This window comes from Poecilia mexicana, unplaced genomic scaffold (assembly GCF_051168715.1).
Source record: "Poecilia mexicana isolate PSO_F unplaced genomic scaffold, ASM5116871v1 scaffold_3, whole genome shotgun sequence".
NCBI classification, from domain to species: Eukaryota; Metazoa; Chordata; class Actinopteri; order Cyprinodontiformes; family Poeciliidae; genus Poecilia; species Poecilia mexicana.
The window spans coordinates 25,698,141-25,717,456 of record NW_028263372.1 but is presented as its reverse complement, the minus strand read 5'-3'; the positions used below and the strand labels follow the sequence as shown (position 1 = coordinate 25,717,456).

The following is a 19,316-nucleotide window of genomic DNA, read 5'->3' as shown; positions in this document are numbered from 1 at the left end:
CACACCATCAAACATTCATCGGACGCTTCAAGTTCGACGCGTGTCACTTTGAAGTCAGACACTTGACATTTTGCTCTAATGTCAGACACGTCAAACCTCTTTAGTCGGGAGTTAAGAGGAGACTCCTAGGCATACGTGTCCCTCAAACTCTTCTTCCGTCTTCTACATGTTTCGTCTAAATAAATACGTTTATTTAACATTTATTTAACATGACTCAACGTTTTTCCTGAACGGATTTAGATAGCTCAAATGTGGGGAAATATTTTCAATATTTGTTATAACTTACTCAACGTTCCAACTTCCTCGCGGATCCTCTTCTAAGTCAGGTCCTTTCTATTTCTGTCTCTGTAGTCATAGCTTGATTGGTCATAGATTACAAGGCGAGAGCAAACGGTGACGATTAGTTTATCTTCCACAGTTAAGAAAATGCAAAACTACAAGCAGCGGAAGTTCAGATTTTCTAACTCCAGCGTTGGACACGTCAGACGTGGGAAACGCGCCGCGACACGTCCTCGACACGTCCTCAACACGCCTCCACATATTCTTTGAATGTAAACCAGAAACTCCTGATGCTCAAAATGCGTTTGGTTCTAAAACAGGGTTTCTCTCAGTGTATCATAAGCCTGGCGGGTGACCAGGCTTTACTTCTGCCCCCACCAGGCTTATCATTGTTAATTTATCTTAGGGTTTTTTTTTATTATTGCATATAGTTGATGTTTAAGTATTAATCTTCCAGTCTTCTAATAATGCACAACTATCAAGTCATATTTTCACATTTTCTGTCAACTTTAAACATTTTTTAACTCAAAAACATGACGGTCAACTGGATGGCTGATTCCTGGTGTGAAGGCAGCAATAGAAAACTGTAGCTGTGGATCTCCCTGAAGAGTGATCACTGGTGATTTTATCACAGGGAGTCGTGGCTGTACTTATGGGTGTGTTTAAACACAGGGCATATTTCTCAACATAAATAGTGTGCATTTAATGTCTTTCTTTAAAGGTCTCGCCAAACCTGTTTTTATGAAAATAAATGGTTTATTGAAATGACAAAAGCACACGTAAACACATTCTCACTCTTTTCCTCCAGCCACATTTACATGTGTTTTCCAGATCAATGCAGTCAGACGCATAAAACAAGTTACACAAGTGGCTTGTTTTGCATCTCTCCACCCAAGCTGTTACATTCATTTACAGTCTTTATTTCTTTTATCTGACGGAAACACCTGAGGTCAAACTTTTTTTTGTGTTTGTGATTTAGTTAAAACAGACGCTTACAGCTCTGGATCTCATGCTTCCTTCATCAGCAGCATATATGTGCTGCACAAACCACCATGACATTTTTCACTCATGTTTCCAGGTCAACAGGTGAGAAGCGCCATGGCAACTACGATGCTGACGCAGACGCAGCTGGCCTCCATCTGGTGAGAACATTTGTCTCCAAACAAAGAGAAAAATTAACTCTGTCTCGTTCATATCCAGTCTTTCTGTTTGCAAAATGATTAAAGCAGTTTGAACCGTTTCACACTTTCCATGTTAAAATCACAAATTTATGTATTTTATGAGATTATATATGGTACAGAAACACCAAGTAGTTCATAATTGTGAAGCGGAATAAAAATGTATAAAAATTTGTGTTCAGTGCCTTTTACTCTAATACCCCTAAAAGAATCCAGGCCAAACATTTTCCCTCAGTTTAGTAAACAGAGTCCATTTGGGTGTAAATTAATATCAGTATAAATATTTATGTTCTGAGAAAACCTCAGGGAATGTTGGTGAACAAAGTGTCATGAGAACAACAGAAAGTTGTGTAAAGTTTAAAGCCCTGAATATGATGAAACCACAGATTAAATGATAAATGGAAAATAAAAAACAGGAATAAAATACAATGTTTACTGAAAATAAAAGATTAGATGAGAATAAATGTAAAAGTATTATCTAACATCCAAATGAATAAACACCAGAGAAAATATTAGACCTTAGAAATAGAAAATGTTGAATGATTCCAGCAGCTTCTCCGTAAAAAGGCTGTTTCACAGTCAGAGATCATAATACCTAAAAACCTCTTTTCCTGATGTTTTTCTGTTATAATGTTATTTCCTCATCAAAAACAGACCTGGAGTGTTGCTTTGATTCTTTCATGCGTGTTTGAGAAATCCTTTAATCTCCATGGCAACCATTCAGTTGTCCAAAATGCCTGGGTGGACCTAGCCCCGCCTTCGAGGCACAGCTCCGCCTCAGAGTTGCAGTCTACAAGCTTCTGCCTCACATCATTCCCCTGCGATTCCCCCACTCAGCTCCTTCAGACTAGCCAGCAGCAATTAGCAAACACCTGGTGGAGCTGTAACAATATACGATCTACTTATAATCGCAAAAACACTGTTAAAGGGTTAATAGAGGAGCCACATTGCGATGATGTTGGAAAGATCAGGAATTTCTTAAAGAGACAGAGGCCCAATTTCAAGACATTAAATTACCAAGTAGAAATTATGTTTTATTGTAAGTTATATTGAATATTAATAGCATTTTTATAGCAACTGAATGTTACTTCAATGTGCTATGAAATGATACGCTAGCTGGTAAATGGATAATACTCTTTTTACAGTTGAGTAAAAACTTTAATTAGTGATTCATTACGTCTGCAGGACTTTATCTGATGTGAATAAGGACGGAAAGCTGAATGTGGAGGAGTTTGTTCTGGCTATGCATCTTGTTGACATGGCGAAGAGCGGACAACCGCTGCCACTCACCCTGCCGACCGAGTTGGTACCACCCTCACAGAGGTATGACGACACAGTCTGGAAATACTTTAGAAAACATGGAAACATTCTTGGAATAACTTTGGCACAGTTAGTTGCCAATTTAAGGATGTTTTGTAGTCATTTATTTTTAATCTGCGCTACAGGAGTGCATTGAATGGGTCCAGCTCTAACCTCTATTCGGCGATGATTGACGATCTCGATGCAGAACCGCCACAGAAACCCAAAACTAACCGTCAGTACTCCCACAGTCTCTACTTTATCCTTCTTTCACATCCACATTTTTTTGTGTCATTAGCAAGATTGACATTGAGTTAAAAAAAAAAAAAAACGACGTTTTTCATTCCAGTGTCGTTTGAGGATAAGTTCAAAGCCAACATAGAGCAGGGGAATGCCGAGCTGGAGAAAAGACGACTGGCTCTGCTGGAGGCGGAGAGGAAGGAGCAGGAGCGGCGCGCTCAGAAAGAACGGGAGGAGCGCGAGAGGAAGGAGAGGGAGGCCCGCGAGGCGGAGGAGCGTAGGAGGAAGGAAGAGGAGCAAAGGCTGGAGCGACAGAGGGAACTGGAGAGACAGAGGGAGGAGGAGAGGCAGAGAGAGAGAGAGAGAAAAGAGGTGAGGTGACTCAGTGCTGAGCGGCTTTCACTTTAGGTGTTTTGGAATCTAATATTTGATTAAAAGCCTACATATGGAAAACATTTACACATTGACAAGTTTTTTCTCACTGTCTGAAGTTAAATCAGACTAAAATTTTCTTCTTTTAGGGCAGTTAGAATTACCAAAATTATTTCTATTTGCTAAATTCCAGAAAACATCACATGGACATTTTTTAGAGATTTTTTGTAACTTTTTGTATATTGTGTTTAAGCATTTAATTTAATTTAAACAGGAAGATTGTTTACCTTAATACAATTTGTTTGGATTGTTTCAATGTAATGAATATTTCTTATTTCTATGGCTAAAAACAAAACGGATCACAATATAAGCACTTTATATTGGTCAATATCAATAAATATTGATTAGTTTTTTGTTGTAAATATCACAAATGTTTACAAAATGAGTGACCTTTTCCGTTTCATCCAGTTTTCACTCCACTGTGTTGTTTTTATATTTTTAAGCAGTTATGAAGCAGATTTTTAACTGCTGCGCCAGTTACTCAACAGGTTGTTGCTAGGCAACCACAAGTTGGTCAAAAGGCTGTTGCTAGGTAACCACAGAGTGAGTCAGTTGATTCCACCATTCCATTCAGATCAACAATAAAATGAATCAAAACATGAAATTACATGTGAATGCTATCAAAAAAATTATAAACACTTGTGAATGACAACATATACCAGTGAACTGAAGCTGTATCTTTTATTTTATTTTATTTTTTAGCTTTTTTGTATTTTTATTTCCAGAGTGTGATGCTGGAAAAGTTTAAAATCTCACCTTGAAAATGCTTGAAAAGTGCTTGAATGTTACTGTGCAACCCTGTTGACCTCCGGTGACTCCAGGCGGCGCAGCGGGAGCTGGAGCGACAGAGGAAGGAGGAGCTTGAGAGGAGGAAGCGCGGCGAGCTGAAGATGAAGAAGGAGCAGGAGCAGGACGAGATCATCAAGCTGAAGGCCAAGAAGAGGAATCTAGAGATGGAGCTGGAGGCAGTGGTGAGTCCTGAAAAGACACCTTTTTTTCCCTTTTCCAACCATATGCCAGCAAAGTTGGAAGTTTGTCTGACCTCTTGGTTTTCAGGGTAACAAACAGCGTCAGATTTCTGACCGACTGCGGGACATTCAGAACAACAAGAAACTCCAGAGGACAGAGTTCGATCTTCTAGATCAGAAGAAAGACACACGGCAACAGGATCTGAACGCTCTGCAAAGACAGATAGAGGTTTGATCCGTTCTTCTGTTTGGTCAGATAAATCATACTTTATTCATAATGATGTTTGGAAAGTTGAGAGAAATATTATTTATTCATTCTTTTATACGCAACACTCATAGATCAGAATCCAAGTTTAGTAGATTATATATCAGTCTCTCTCTAATTTATTTCACTCTCTATTCTCTCATTCTCTTATCTATCTGTCTGTCTGTCTAATTTATCTATATAACTTTCTATTCTCTCTCTCTCTAATTTCTCTCTCATTTCTCTCTCATTTATCACTCTCTAATTTATCTAATCTAATCAAAGAGTATTAGATGAATTGGATACTTTTAAATATCAAACTAGCATAAATCGTCTCTTTGATGTGATATGTATTTAATTAATTGTCTGTGTTTGCATGTGGTCAGGATTTTCAGAGGAAGTTGTCCCAGCTGACTCCAGAGAAGAAACGACTGGCAGAAAAACTCCAGAACATGTCTCTGAATAACCTGCCTGGTTAGTACTGAGGGCTGGTCAGACGTGCCACTGATCCAAACTCAGATTAATCTCAAACAGTTTGAAGCTGCTTAGTTTGTAAAGTGAAATGTGATTTTAAGTATTGACCTCTGACTGGAAAGATGTGAAGAGTTTTCTTAATGTTCTCTGACTGTGGAATTGTGTGTTTTTGACCTTGTTGTAGCTTCAGCCATGTCCAACCTAAAGATGGGAGTCACAGAGAAAAGAGGGAGCTGCATGAAACTGAGAGACCAGCTGGAAGCTCTGGAGAAGGAAACGGCTGCCAAGCTGGCCCAGATGGACCAGTACAACAAAGACATGCAGGTAGGAGTGAAGGAATGGCATTCAGGGCATTCATCTCTCTAATTTATCTCTATTTATCTACATCTGTGAAGCTGCTGACACTTTTTACAGAGACGCTTCTCAGCTAATTCAAAGAATGAAGAGTTCTCCACCTCATAAAGACAACACCAACCTGTTGTTTGCACATATTTCTCTGATTCTAATCCACATGTGTCAAACTCGAGGCCCGTGGGCCAAATCCGGCCCGCTATAGCTTTTTATGTGGTCCTCTAGAGCCTAGACTAAACACTAAATGTGCTTAAATATTATGTTATCAATCAAATCAATGCAGTTTTTATCCATCTACTGCCAGATTATATCAACTGGTCCCTCAAGTTTCTTGAGAATTGGCGTGGAAATTCACACCAAATCAACAAATCCCCGTACTTTTTGTTCTAATAATTGGGAGTTTATTGAAGGTTTTACTCAATAAATGTCAAAAACAGTCTTACTTGTACTAAACGGCCGCCTCAGCTTTAATTGATGTCAGATTATAATCTGACATCAATTAGACTTACCGACTAAACTTACTCTTTAGTCGGTAAGTTTGTGCTCACAAACAGTTTGACTTCAATTCTTCTTTGCATTTAATTTTAAATATATAAGAAAAGATCAGTAGAAAATGAATGTTTATTTGTACAGTGGTTTTACAAAACAGTAGTATAAGGTTGAATTGGTTGAATGTTTGAGATGTAGGCTGGTAGGATGATGCATGCCTGTAAAGAAAGTTATTTTTCCCTCACATTAATGTTAGACTTCTGCAAACTTTTAAATCTCGAACACCCCCTAATGCTTCTTGGACTTATTTTGTTCTTTCTTTTTCTCTTCTGTCTCGTCCCACTTCACCCTTTAACCTCGTCCGCTGCTCCCTCCTCACTTCCTTTCTAATCCGTCCTCCTCTTCCTCACTTCCTTTCTAATCCGTGCTCCTCTTGCATCCCTCCTCATTTCCTGCCTCAGTTTTTGGGAGCTGAGGACAAAATGCTTCAGCCTGTCTTCTGTCTGCTGGCCTGCCTCCGTAAACTCTTCCATCTACTAAACGTTTCGCCTTAGGTCTCTTTGAAACTCCTTCTCTATTTTCTTTTTGTCTTTGTTTATGTGTTCATGTCCTGACTTGTTTCATTTCTTATCCTTGTTTTGTACTGCCTAAGATATTAGTGCAGACCAGCGGTGTTCAAACTTTTTGTCATTGGGGACAAAATTGTTGAGAGAACTTGAGGGCCACATTTGTTTTAATTAAAACTGAGAAGATTTATTTTTTAAGACATTTGTTGTTTTTATCTCAACAAAATACTAAATAAAAATTTTAATTAAGCCAAGTAGCCTAAATTTTGTAGAAAAGGAATCTGTAAAATGTAAACAGATTCTTAAACGACAGGTAAACATTTTCCAAAATATTTTCAGCCTGCTGCCTCAGCTTTACTTAATGTCAGGTTATAGTTGGTGATCATTATGGTGATTAATAAAAAGCCACATTTAACATCATACATTAGTGCAAATATCGTAAAATTCCTTACAAATATTTCTAAATCAGCGCCACGAAATCTGTGATTTTAATTGCGAAGGAAACACAATCACGACATCCTGGATGGACTGATCAGTGTGAAAAGATGTTCTAGATTTAATTTTAAGAAACACTGAATGCTGAAACAAACAGCTACTTATTGATATTTTAACATTTTAATGGTTTTATCAATACATTCTGGCAGAACCGGCCCTTTAAGAACATTCAGATTTTTGATTTGGTCCAAAATGAAAATGAGTTCGACACCCCTGACGTTTACTGACATTCTTAAACTGTGGACCAAGGAACCAAACAAAATCATCCAGACGGCCTCAAATGGCCCTCAGGCCACACTTTGGACATCCCTGATGGCTCGATAATTTTCATTCTGATTATTAGTATTTTTTGAAGGGCAATTCTGTTTACTGAGATGTCACAGTTTGTTTCATTTATGGGTTTTGTTTGGTTTTTATTTTCTTTCTATTTATTGTTTTTGGTTGTTGTGTTTTTGTTTTTGATATTTAAAGTGTCATCCAGTGTAAAGTGTTCTGTACAAAATTACATTTAACTGTCTTTGAGACGCCAAACTTGAATTATTTGCCGTTGAAAACGGTCTCAAAATAACAATATTATTGTTTATTGGAAAAATTTTGGGACAATTTATCGTCCTGGTAAATTAATGATCACGATTTGCTTCTAAATGTGTTTTTATTTTTTAATATGTGTCAGGAACTGAAGGAAAGCCAGAGGAAGCAGCAGGCGGCTCTGGAGAAACTGCGCAGCGTCAAAGAGGAAAAGCGGCGCGAGTTGATCCGAAGGAAGGAGCAGGAGGAGGAGAGGAAGCGACAAGAGGAGGAAACCCAAAGGTCCACAGCAGAACTTTATAGATTTCATCATAAATGATATTTAAGACTTTATCGTCGTCTTCATTAGGAGTTTATAGTAACGCCATGAATGTCTTAACAGGCGTATTAAACTGGAAAAGGAGCGCCAGTGGCAGGAGAAGCTGAGGAGGGATGAAGAAGAACGTCAGAGGAGAATTGAGGAGGAAAGGGAGGCCAAAAAGAGGGAGGAAGAGGAGAGGGAGAGACAGGCTCTCCTCCAGGCTGCCAGGGAGCAGGCGGAGCGAGAGCTGAGAGCGAAGGAGGAGGCCGAACGGAAAAGGAGAGAAGAGGAGGAGAGGAAGAAAAGAGAGGAGGAAGAGCGCGTGAGGCAGATAGAGAGACGCAGGCAGGAGGAGGAGAGGAGAAAACTGGAGGAAGAGAGGAGGAAACTAGAGGAGGAGAGAAAGCAGCTGGAGCAGGAGAGGAGGCAGGAAGAAAAAAAGAGAAAAGAAGAGGAGGAGAGGAAACGCAAGGAAGAGGAGGAGCGACGGAAGAGGGAGGAGGACAGGAGGAGGATGGAAGAGGAGAAGAAGGAGAATGAGCGCCGGAGGGAGAAGGAGGAAGAGGAGAGGAGGAGACATCGAGCAGCGGAGGCGGCGCTCCGAGACGCTGACGAGAGGAGAAAGAGAGAGCAGGAGGAGAAACGGAGGGAAGAGGAGGACAAGAGGAAGCGAGAGGAAGAGAGGAGAAGACTTCAGCAGGAGGAAGAGGAGAGGAGAAAAGCAGAGCTGGAGGAGAAGAAGAAGAGGGAGGAGGGATCCCGTAAGCAGCAGCCGAACGGAGGGAAGGTGGACATCCAGGAGAAGCTGACGGCTCTGCTGAGAGGCCTGGAGGAGAGGAAGGGTGAGCAGAACAACTCTGTTTTCTCCTGGATTATAATCCAGATTAATTCACCTCCTTATTCACCTGCTGCTACAGGTGGTCAGCCGAAGGCCGCGCAGCACAGGAAGTCTGCTGCCCTCACATCCTACAAAGCACTTTACCCGTTCACTGCGCGCAACAGCGAAGAGCTCAGCTTTGAAGCAGACGACATCATCGAGGTAAAAACGTCATTTAGGAAACACTGCCGGTTTTAACGCTCTAGGCTGACGGTGTCATGAAATCTGATTCATAAAACTAATTAAATCCAGTGAGATGCTGTGTGAACGGTTTACGACCCCAAAGCGACCCGAATGCCCAGAAAAGATTGCTGACATCACACGACAGAAACGATGACGGACGGAGACGTTTATGGATCGATTTCAAAGTTTATTCAGCAATGGAGCCGATGACATCGTTACCAGATCATAGCAAGACGAAGGAAGCTGATAAAAGAAAACTCAACTAATGGCAACAACACTTTGTGGAGCATTAACTGGAACGACTGACTGTGATATGATGCGCTTCAGTTATTTGATTTGTTTACATCACAATAAACGTCCAGAGGTGGAAGCGGGAAACTCTCTAAATGCGACATGACCGTTCAGATGGAAACAATCTGATGTGTATCCATTTTATGGAAGTGGCAGAGATCAGATTATTTTGTTGGTGTTAAGATTAGTATCTGGCCGTTCAGATGCGTTGAAAATAAAGGTTAAAGGTTAAAGTTATCTCCCCTCACCTTCTTCAAACTAGACAAAATATGATGTCCGTCAACTGTTTTATGTTTTATTTGTGTCATTATCATTTTTAAGATTTCACAAATGAAAAACGTTTCCGGGGTCAAAGGTCAACAAAGGTCAGCTTTACCCCTCTTAACAAAGTCAAACAAAACTTATAAAGCTCTGGAAAAACTAAGAGCCCAGTGCACTGAGCCCCATTGAAAACCTCCTGGTTATTCCACCAAATACTGATTTCTGAACTGTTCCTGAGTTAAAACATGAGTACCGTATTTTCCGCACTATAAGGCGCACCGGATTATAAGGCGCACCTTCAATGAATGGCCTATTTTAGGACTTTTTTCATACATTAGGCGCACCGCATTATAAGGCGCATAGAATAGACGCTTCATACTCTATTATTACACATCCACATTAATAAAGAAATGGTCCCCGAGTACTTTATATAGTAGGCTGGCCCAGCCGTTGTTTCACTCACGGTGTTGGTGTTGCGATATTATGCCCAACTGCTTTCTGGGTAACACAGACCAACCGACACGCTGCCGCTGCAGTCTCTGTCTCTCTTCCCCTGCCCCCCCCCCCCTTTAAATGTATTATCAAACTTTATTAACAAACCAGTGTTCTGACAACTATCCCAGCATGCACCGCGCACTACTTCTTCTACGGGGAAAAAGAAGTTGGCGGCTGCTTACCGTAGTGGACCAACTTCGTAAGCAGCCTACTGCATGTCTGTGTAAACATGACGTCTTTCATTTCGATCTGAGTTAATTAGCGTAGCATTTCTGCCGGATTTTCACAACATATCAGCCACGACAATGGACAGGGGAACCAACAAGTTCATGTCATCTTTTTTGGACGACATCAAGGTGTTTGAGCCACTGGATGCCTCCAACATTGTGCGCGTCACAGCTAAAAGCTACCGATAGATGAGGAAAACAGCAGATCCTCACACCCTCAGCATAAATATAGCTGTGGACAAGATCACTGATGCCTATTGTTCTTGCAAGGCTGGGTAAGTCGGGCATTCATGGTTTTGATGGTCCACAATGTACATTAGCATATGTTTACTACTGTAGCTTGTGTTTGTGAGATGGTCACGCACGTGGTAGCTGCACTGTGACCTAAAATGGGCATTAGCCAATGAAACGCGGCCCCTGTGGTAAGGTCCGTTGCTGGACCTGTTGTGGCTCAATATTGGTCCATATATAAGGCGCACCGGATTATAAGGCGCACTGTCGGCTTTTGAGGAAATTGAAGGTTTTTAGGTGCGTCTTATAGTGCGGAAAATACGGTATTTTTGTTTATAAATGAACATGAACTTGTTTTCTTTGCATTAGCACTGCGTGTTTTTAGTTATTTTGACCATTTCTCATTTTGTGCAAATAAATACAAAGTTTTAGTTTGGAATCTCAGAGACATGTTGTCAGTAGTTTACAGAATAAAAGAACAATGTTCATTTTACTCAAACATAAACCAATAAAGAGTGAAATCAGAGAAACTGGTCTCTTAACTTTTTCCAGAGCTGTATAAATTAATTGTGCTATGTTTCTACAGTTGAAATATTTGTAGCAAAGTTGATTGGCACCATATGTATTGGATGTTGTAAATATGGACTTGCTGCTTGACCTTTTATGACCTCTGAAAACATTAATTAGTATCTTTGTTAAATATTTATTAAAAAAATCTTTGCCGACTTCCCTCAGGTTAACGTAGCTGATGTCTCAGAAGTTATTCTGTTGGTCAAAAGTCTCCTGCGTCCTTCTCGTGATGTAAAAATCGATCCTGTCTGTTTGCTGCCAGGTGGACGAGACGACGGAGAAAGAGGAGGGCTGGCTGTACGGCAGCAAACAGGGGAAGATGGGATATTTCCCAGAGAGCTACGTTGAAAAGGTCGGCCCGTCAGCTAAACTCGCCGCTGCCGCTCCTCAAGTGTCGATCCAGGCGCAGCTTTCCAATGCGCTGGAAGCTGCAAAGGGATCAGGCACAAAGTCTGCCTTCACCCCAACGCAGTCTCCACACCCGGCTCCTTCTGAGACGCACGGACAGGTAACCACGGCGACCGCCTCCTGGTGCTCGGGCGCTTCGATGTTTCGCTGAGCTGTCTCCTCTGTTGCAGCCGGTGGTGGGGAACGTTTTGGCTCAGGCGCTCTGCTCCTGGACGGCAAAGACGGACAACCACCTGAACTTCAACAAGGACGACGTGATTCGCGTGTTGGAGCAGCAGGAGAACTGGTGGCTGGGGGAGCTGAACGGTGAAAAGGGCTGGTTCCCCAAAACCTACGTGACGGTCCTGGGAGAAGAGGAAGGGTCAGAGTAAGTCATGAATCAGGGCTCCATCAAAAGTTTCTTACTATTGTTAGTTTTCATGATCGTAGATCAGAACAAATGAAAACCCTAAATGGACTTCACCTTAAATGAATTTCAAATCCAGAAATGTAGCTTTATGACCTAAACCAGGGGGTCAAACTCATTTTCATTTTGGGCCAAATAAAAAATCAGAATGTTTTTAAAGGGCTGGTTGTGACAGAATGTACTGATAAACCCATTAAACTGTTAATATATCAATAAATAGCTGTTTGTTTCAGCATTCAGCAAGTGTTTCTTAAAATTCAATAATATTTAACATCTTTTCACACTGATCCAGGGTTTCATGATTGTTTTGTGGGTTTTTTTAAAATCAAAATAACAGATTTCATGGCGATATTTGCACTAATGTGTGATGTTAAACATGACTTCTTGTTAATTGCTGTGTGTGTTACAAGTAAGGCTGATGCAGCAGTAACTTAAATTCAATGTTTTGGCCAATTTTGAGAATAAAATTGCAGTAAAAATCAGACAAAAAATGTGGAGACCTGTAGATGATGTAATTTGGAGTCCAGAAGGAGAGAAAATAACCACTTATAATCCCCTTCGATAAGTTAAAAAGAACATATTATTATTTAAAGAGGTCTTTGTTTATAAAACTATTCCATGTTTTGTAGATCTGTCCTGGTTCATAGGTCAGTTTAAGTTTGTTTTAATGTTTCCAGGGAAGAAAATATTAATTTATAGATCCAGGTTTGGCTGATCTGCAACAGTCTTTGCTGTATTTGTTCACTAAATAACTCTCACAGTTTAAAACAAAAAGATATCCACACAGAAATTACAGAAATAAAATAAAAATATATTTTTATTTAAAAAAACAAAAAATCACTCAAACATCCATGAAATGACTTGCATTTATTCTTCTGGCTTCCTTTATCTTCTCCTTTCAGCCTATTGTTTACCAAAGACTCCTTTCCTGTTTGTTTGTTTTTTTTAAGTGTACATTTTAGGAAAAATTTTATCACAGCTTTAAAACTGTCTTCTAACTTAAAGAATGAACGCTGCTTGATCTGGAACAAAAAACAGCAAAGTTATGTAATTTTTTCTTTTGTTGTTTTTCACCTCCAGGGGTTTGAACTTGCTGTTCTGTGAACGATAAATGTCGGCTGGTTCTGGGATGAATGTTGTGGCGAAACTGAATCTGCGGCTGTTGCTCTTGCTTTACCTGTCAGTCCAGTGTTTGTTCCAAACTTCACTCTTTACTTCAGGAGTTTCTATTTCCTGAAGCTTGCTTTCTGTTTAGGACTCATGCAAAACAAATGTAAAAGAATAATGAAGGACGTTTTTCTCTGTTTTTAGACCCAAGAGCTCCACCTCAGATACAGTTGACACCCTTCAGCTTGAAGGTAGAGTAAAACTCAAGTTACTGTGGCTTTATACCATTAACACGGAAAATTGTCATTCTTGTCGTGTCTATCTGCGTTATCAGTAGAGTTCATCTATGTTTGTTTTTGTCATTGCAGAGTATGTGGCGCTGTACCCGTACGAGTCTCCAGAGCCTGATGACTTGACGTTCTCAGAGGGCGACGTGATCTTAGTGAGCCAGCGAGATGGAGAGTGGTGGCGCGGGTCGACGGGCGAACACACGGGCGCCTTCCCCAGCAACTACGTCAAACCCAAAGAGACTGACGTAAGGACACTCTGCACAAACTCTGAATAATGCTACACGAGTTCAAGAAATTTTACATATTCACCATCATTTCTTGCAACGTAGAAGTTGTGCTAAAGTAAAAAGGTGCAAGAATGACCCCGATAAGTTTGTCATCCTGAGATGGTAACGATAAACTGATAACATTCGCAAACTGAAATTCAAAGTGTTTTGTTTTTGATAGCTTTTAAATTTATTTTGGAAAAACAAAAAATAAACACCACAAATATAAATATAGCATATTATCATCATGTGTTCCTTTTTTGTGTGTGAATGTTTATGTGCATTAAATTTAAGTTATTTTTTCTCCTTTTAGACATCAAGTGTATCTGGAAAGAAAAAGCAAGGTAAGCGCTTATGTTTTTTCTTGTTTAAGATTTTCAACTTGGTGTCCTTTGACTTTTTATGCAATTGCTGCTTGTTAAAGCAGTAATTACAGTAAAAAGAAAGAGCACTTTGAAGACACACTGGTATACTTTGCTCAATGTTTCCTTTATTTAATTCAATTTTGTTAAGTGTACCATTTTCCTAAATAACCATGAAGAATGGAGATTAAAATCTTGGTCATAAATTTAAAGTAATGATGATGTCATGTGTGCAGAGATCGCTCAGGTGACCAAAGCCTACAGCTCTGCTAGCCCGGAGCAGCTGAGTCTGGAAAGTGGTCAGCTTATCCTCATTTTCAGCAAGAACCCGTCTGGTTGGTGGCTCGGAGAGCTTCAGGTGTGTGAAAATTGTATTTCTAATATTTTTAAACATTCCTCAACACTGCTGACAGACAGATAAGAGAGCAACAACAAGCGTCTTTGTTGATGAACAGCCATTTGTGTGACAACGAATTACCATTGGCTGGCTCCTTTTAAATAAATATTAATAACTTTTCCTAAACATAAATTGTTCCACCTTAGCTCACTTCACACAGTCATAGCAGCACTAGTCCCATTATATTTAAGATGAAGGAGAGAGTTGGCAGAAACAGTTGGGTTTAAATATTTAGGATTTTACAATAAGTTGCATTGTGGTCACAATATCTTATAAGAGCTATCATATTCTGTGGCCATGCATAACAATATTAGTGATAATATGTTACTTGTTCTTTGTTTGGTTTTTTCATTTGCGTAAGGCCGAAGTATGGCGAAGTGTAAAACTGCAACAGCGCCTCCTACAACGCCTTCCACTGTCGCAATATACGGCGGTCACAGAATATGGTGTAACACCTGTAACGGTTAACGGCTAGCTGCTAGCTAGCTTACGCAAGCTAACAAATAACACTTAACCATTACACACTCAGAGATAAATGGCCAACTTCCCCCATATTAGCATGGACTTAAACACTGCTATAATTATATTACTAATTTGTCTGTTAATAGATAGATATGAGACCAACATTGAGTGTTTTCCATTGTTTTAACAGCCGTTAGAGCGCTGAATTTCCGTTGGCTTGCTGAGTCAGGAGTACTCACTGTGTTCGATACGCCCTCTGGTGGCGAACTGCTGCAACTACACGCTCAATTGTAGAAATGCAGCTTGATGAATAATTATTCTTATCAAAAGAGAATAGTCTTCAATTTAAACAAAATAAATGAAAAGGGAGTAGAATGTAATTTCTTCCAATATCAGTCTAGTCGCATTTTGTGCAATTGAAGTGATTTATTTAATACTCTTAAGTAAATTAGTTTGTGTTGACTTACAAGTAATATGTTTGGATAAAGCTTTGCTTCTGTCCATTTGCTCTCATAAGAGAAAATATGTGGTGTAACTTCATAATAATAATGTTATTCTTGTAGAAATCCATGTGTTCTTTGTGGAGACATTTTTCTGCATGTACGTTTTGATCTTCTCTGACTTCAGGCACGCGGCAAGAGACGTCAGAAAGGCTGGTTCCCTTCCGCTCATGTCAAAATATTGGGCTCCAACAGCGGAAAATCCACTCCTGCTCAACAGTCTGGTAAGACGCAACAGCTCTGGATGCGACATCCGAGTAGCATAAATAAAATTTTTCATAAATAATGACTCTTTTCTTTCCTGTTTGCTCAGTCTGCCAAGTGATCGCCATATACGACTACACAGCGGCCAACCAGGACGAGCTGAGCTTCTCTAAAGGGCAACTGATCAATGTTTTAGACAAGAGCAACCCCGAATGGTGGAAGGGAGAGGTTAATGGCGTCACCGGCTTGTTCCCCTTCAATTACGTCCAGATGACCACGGACAATGAACCCAGTCAAAAATGTGAGTAAAACTAAAACGCAAATTTTTCACAAAACATGGAACCAAAGAAGTGTGCATTGAAACTGGGGCTCCATATGTCTGAAACTAATCCTAAATCTGCTGATTTATCAAACTTTTTCTGTGATCACTAATAATTTCTGATCAGTTCCTGTTGTTTCCCTCTTTTCACTTCCTCCTTTGTTTTATTCCTCCTTTCCTCTCTCTCTTTCTCCTCCTTTGTCTTTCTCCTTCTAGGGTGGTAGAAAGCCTCTTCCTCTTCCTCTTCTGCTCCAGGCCACAGAGACCCACTATCACGCTCTGTTGCTTTGATGGGGTGAAAATCTGGACTTTCTGTCTTCTAATTATTCCACTCTGCAAACTAAACCATTTGAGGGGAACCCAGAAAAAGGATAAATGTCTTCCTTTATATAAATAACGGGTCTTTGAACGATTTTTGGCTCACTGTGTTGATTCTCTGGGTTGTTGAAACCTCTGTGCCTTTTATCCTTGTGGATTTCTTTTGTTTTTGTTTCAAATTTTGAACTGGTGTCGCTGTATCTGCAGGAAAGTGTGTTAAATGGAGCGATGGTGGGTTTCTGTTGCTTGTCTTTCCTCTCTTTTGCTTCACCTTGTATCCAGATACGTTTCTTTTTTCACATTTTTAGAGGTGTTAAATCTCAAAACAATCTCTAGGAAAGGATTAAAAGATAAAGATTATTTTTTTAACGTTAGAAAAACATGAAATAGGCTTCTTGTATGTAAAAGATGGACACAGCCTGCTCGCCCCCTGCTGGTCACCAGAAGGAATGCAAACAGCCGCATTCTCTCTAATTGCCAGCAGGGGGCGACCTTGTGTTTGTAAAAAGCCTATGGCCCTTCTCACACAGCCTTGACAAAACACGTCACGGAGCCACAGCTGCCATATTTGGTCATTCCCGCTCATTTCTCTGTGTTTTTAGAATGAACACTGCCTTGCAAAAGTATTCACACTCCTTTTCAGCACAAACTTAAGCTTTTTTTTGGGATTTAATGTGACAAACCAACACAAAATGGTGAAAAGGAAATTAATGTTTTCCATTTTCTTCTTAAATTAAAATTTGAAGAGTATCTCAGATTATATTAAGCTTCCTTTACTCATCAAATGAAACATAAAATGATGGAGAAGTTCAAAGCAGAGTTGCGTTATGAAACAATATTCTTAGTAGGGCTGAAACAATTAATCAGATTATGAATTGATGATTGAAATAATTGTCATTTTGCATTTAAGATGAAAAATACCCTCTGTTTTACCCAAAACTGAAGTGTCTTAGTTTTAGCTTCACCTGGTTAAAAATCTATATATATATATAAAAAAAAACTTAATTAAATAAATAAATAAATAACATTTTTAGGAGCCTTATGTTATTCAGTTATTAATCAGTTAATCCAAAAGTTAGTCCCCAGGTCAGTCCCACGCTTTACTGATGTTACATCAAGCAGCATTTCACATGTTGCTAGAAGTATTTTTATTTTTTTGCATCAGATGCATCCTTTGCTACAAATGACCAAGTGTTCACTATAGCATTTTTTCTTATTTAAAAGGAATTATTCATTAATTTGCATCTTTTAATGTATTTATAAAATAGTATAAACGAGGCTTAAAGGAAAAATCTGCAGATTTATTCTCTTAATCGTTAAAATAAGCAATGGATTAATTGGTAACTAAAATAATCGTTAGTTGCAGCTCTAAATCCAAGTTGCAAAACCATCATCCAGCCTCAAACAAAACAAAAAACGGTAAAAAAAAAAAAAAACACGAGACTGGGAGGAAGTTTCACATTAGAGCTACAGGTTCAGATCAAATCATATTTTAAATCCTTCTGAATCTGAGGCTTGAAATTTGTCATTCCTGCCACACCGACACTTTCCAACTAATCTCACTGAGCCTGAGATATTTCACTGCAAAAACACCAAATCTTACCAACTATTTTTAGTCTAATTTCTAGGGCAAATATCTTTTTTCACTTGAAATAAGTCAAAACTAACTTACAAGTAAGTCTTTGGCAGGATAAATAGACTTTTTTCAACTGAATAATTCCTTAATATTGGTTACAAAGTACTAGTTCCATTGGTATATAAAGTTACTTATAACAAGACAATTTTCCCATGGTATAAGTGAAACTGATAAGTAATGCAAAGTAATTAATGTGGAAGGCTAAATATGTACGCCTCACTTTTTAGATAGTTTTTAGTTAATTAAGATTTGTTATTTGTTGTTTTCCTTCCACTTCACATGTATGCACTGCGTTGTGTTGGTCTTTCATGTAAAATCCCACTAAAATACACTGAAATATTCCTGTAACAGTTCAAAATGTGGAAAGTCTTGTGAATACTAAAGCGTGGCATTGTGGAAAAGCTTCGCAGAATCCCAAACGGCGTCTCTGATTCGAGGTTTTTTTTTTCCCCCGCTGTCTTGGCTTTCTTTTACAGACAAGCGTTGATGCAGCTTTGTGACATCTCCTGCTTCTGAGGCGCCCTTTGACCCCCACATTCTCCTCCGTTCCTTACTAACAAGACGGCTATAAACACCAAAGGCTCTTCAGTCGCACCTTGAGCAGACTGTGAAAAGGCCAGTCAGGAAAGGACATTTCTTCCTAAACTCTTATCTTATGATTGTCTTTTTGCAAACAATGAACAAATATAGATTTAAAGTAACGGTGAGGTGGATGGGGCTGCTTGTGGACCAAACTCAGTCAGTGATTAAGGTAGTGGAAGCCTAAATTCAAGTTAATACTGAACAAAAGAGATGTTGTGTGGCTGCGTCCATCTTTTATGTACTCTGTGGTTATGAAACGTGTTTTTCTTCTTTGGTTTCTCATGTTTGCTTGTGTGTTGATTTAATGCCAATGAAACTCGGTTGGGTCACAGATTTTTAAAAATATATATATATCTATTTAAAAGCCATAAGTGGTATTGGTGTTGCTGTTACAAACATAAATTTGTGTTTATCCTACACCTTTATAGGGATTTAATTATTTTCCTGCTGCTCTTATAGATTTTCTTGAGATGTATGAATTTAGAAACTGTATTTGTTATGATTAATACTTTGCAATGGACATAAAAAATCTTCACGTCCTCTTAAAATACCAGGTATGATCAAGATTAATCATTTTAGACCTTTTTCCACTTTTAATGTTACATTTTTTACAACTCATCTAAAATCTGTTGGAGAGGAAAAACCTGTTTTTATAGGTTTTTACACCCTGGACATGATGTAGAACCAGCAGAGGTTTCTGCTTATGACTTGGATCTCCATAAGGTCTGTGGGCTAAAAGACTTTTTAAAGGCCTTTTCTTTTACAGAAAACATCCAGGCATCCTAAAACACCCAAAAACAACTCTTCACATCACCAACAGAGCTGTAGTTTATTAAAAATGTTGTCTTCATAAGTCGCATGCAATTAGGCTTTAGATTCCTGCATTGTCTTTTTATTACTCTGGTTCATTGCTAAACAAAGTAGACGCCTACTGCTGGAGAAGCTTAGAAGTGCACCCTTCGGTTTGGGGAAGATTTAAGACTCCTGCTTACATTTATAAGTCACATTCAGTAGGCACTACGCCGTCACCTAGCAACCCCACCTGAGCTCAGCCCGTCACCTAGCAACCCCACCAGAGCT

General features: G+C 39.3%; 1 protein-coding gene across 1 annotated transcript in view; it reads left to right on the top strand.

The window, feature by feature from the left end:
• itsn2b (intersectin 2b) overlaps positions 1-19,316 on the top strand; it is a 46,233-nt gene that overhangs the window by 15,272 nt on the left and 11,645 nt on the right. The window contains exons 9-27 of the mRNA XM_088004370.1: positions 1,358-1,421; positions 2,643-2,780; positions 2,903-2,991; positions 3,106-3,368; positions 4,250-4,399; positions 4,485-4,625; positions 5,027-5,114; positions 5,299-5,438; positions 7,689-7,825; positions 7,926-8,686; positions 8,762-8,883; positions 11,242-11,487; positions 11,558-11,754; positions 13,105-13,151; positions 13,269-13,435; positions 13,770-13,800; positions 14,055-14,176; positions 15,305-15,401; positions 15,491-15,682. Of these exons, the coding sequence (XP_087860496.1) occupies positions 1,358-1,421; positions 2,643-2,780; positions 2,903-2,991; positions 3,106-3,368; positions 4,250-4,399; positions 4,485-4,625; positions 5,027-5,114; positions 5,299-5,438; positions 7,689-7,825; positions 7,926-8,686; positions 8,762-8,883; positions 11,242-11,487; positions 11,558-11,754; positions 13,105-13,151; positions 13,269-13,435; positions 13,770-13,800; positions 14,055-14,176; positions 15,305-15,401; positions 15,491-15,682 (3,192 nt within the window). The remainder of the gene's footprint in view (positions 1-1,357; positions 1,422-2,642; positions 2,781-2,902; positions 2,992-3,105; positions 3,369-4,249; positions 4,400-4,484; positions 4,626-5,026; positions 5,115-5,298; positions 5,439-7,688; positions 7,826-7,925; positions 8,687-8,761; positions 8,884-11,241; positions 11,488-11,557; positions 11,755-13,104; positions 13,152-13,268; positions 13,436-13,769; positions 13,801-14,054; positions 14,177-15,304; positions 15,402-15,490; positions 15,683-19,316) is intronic.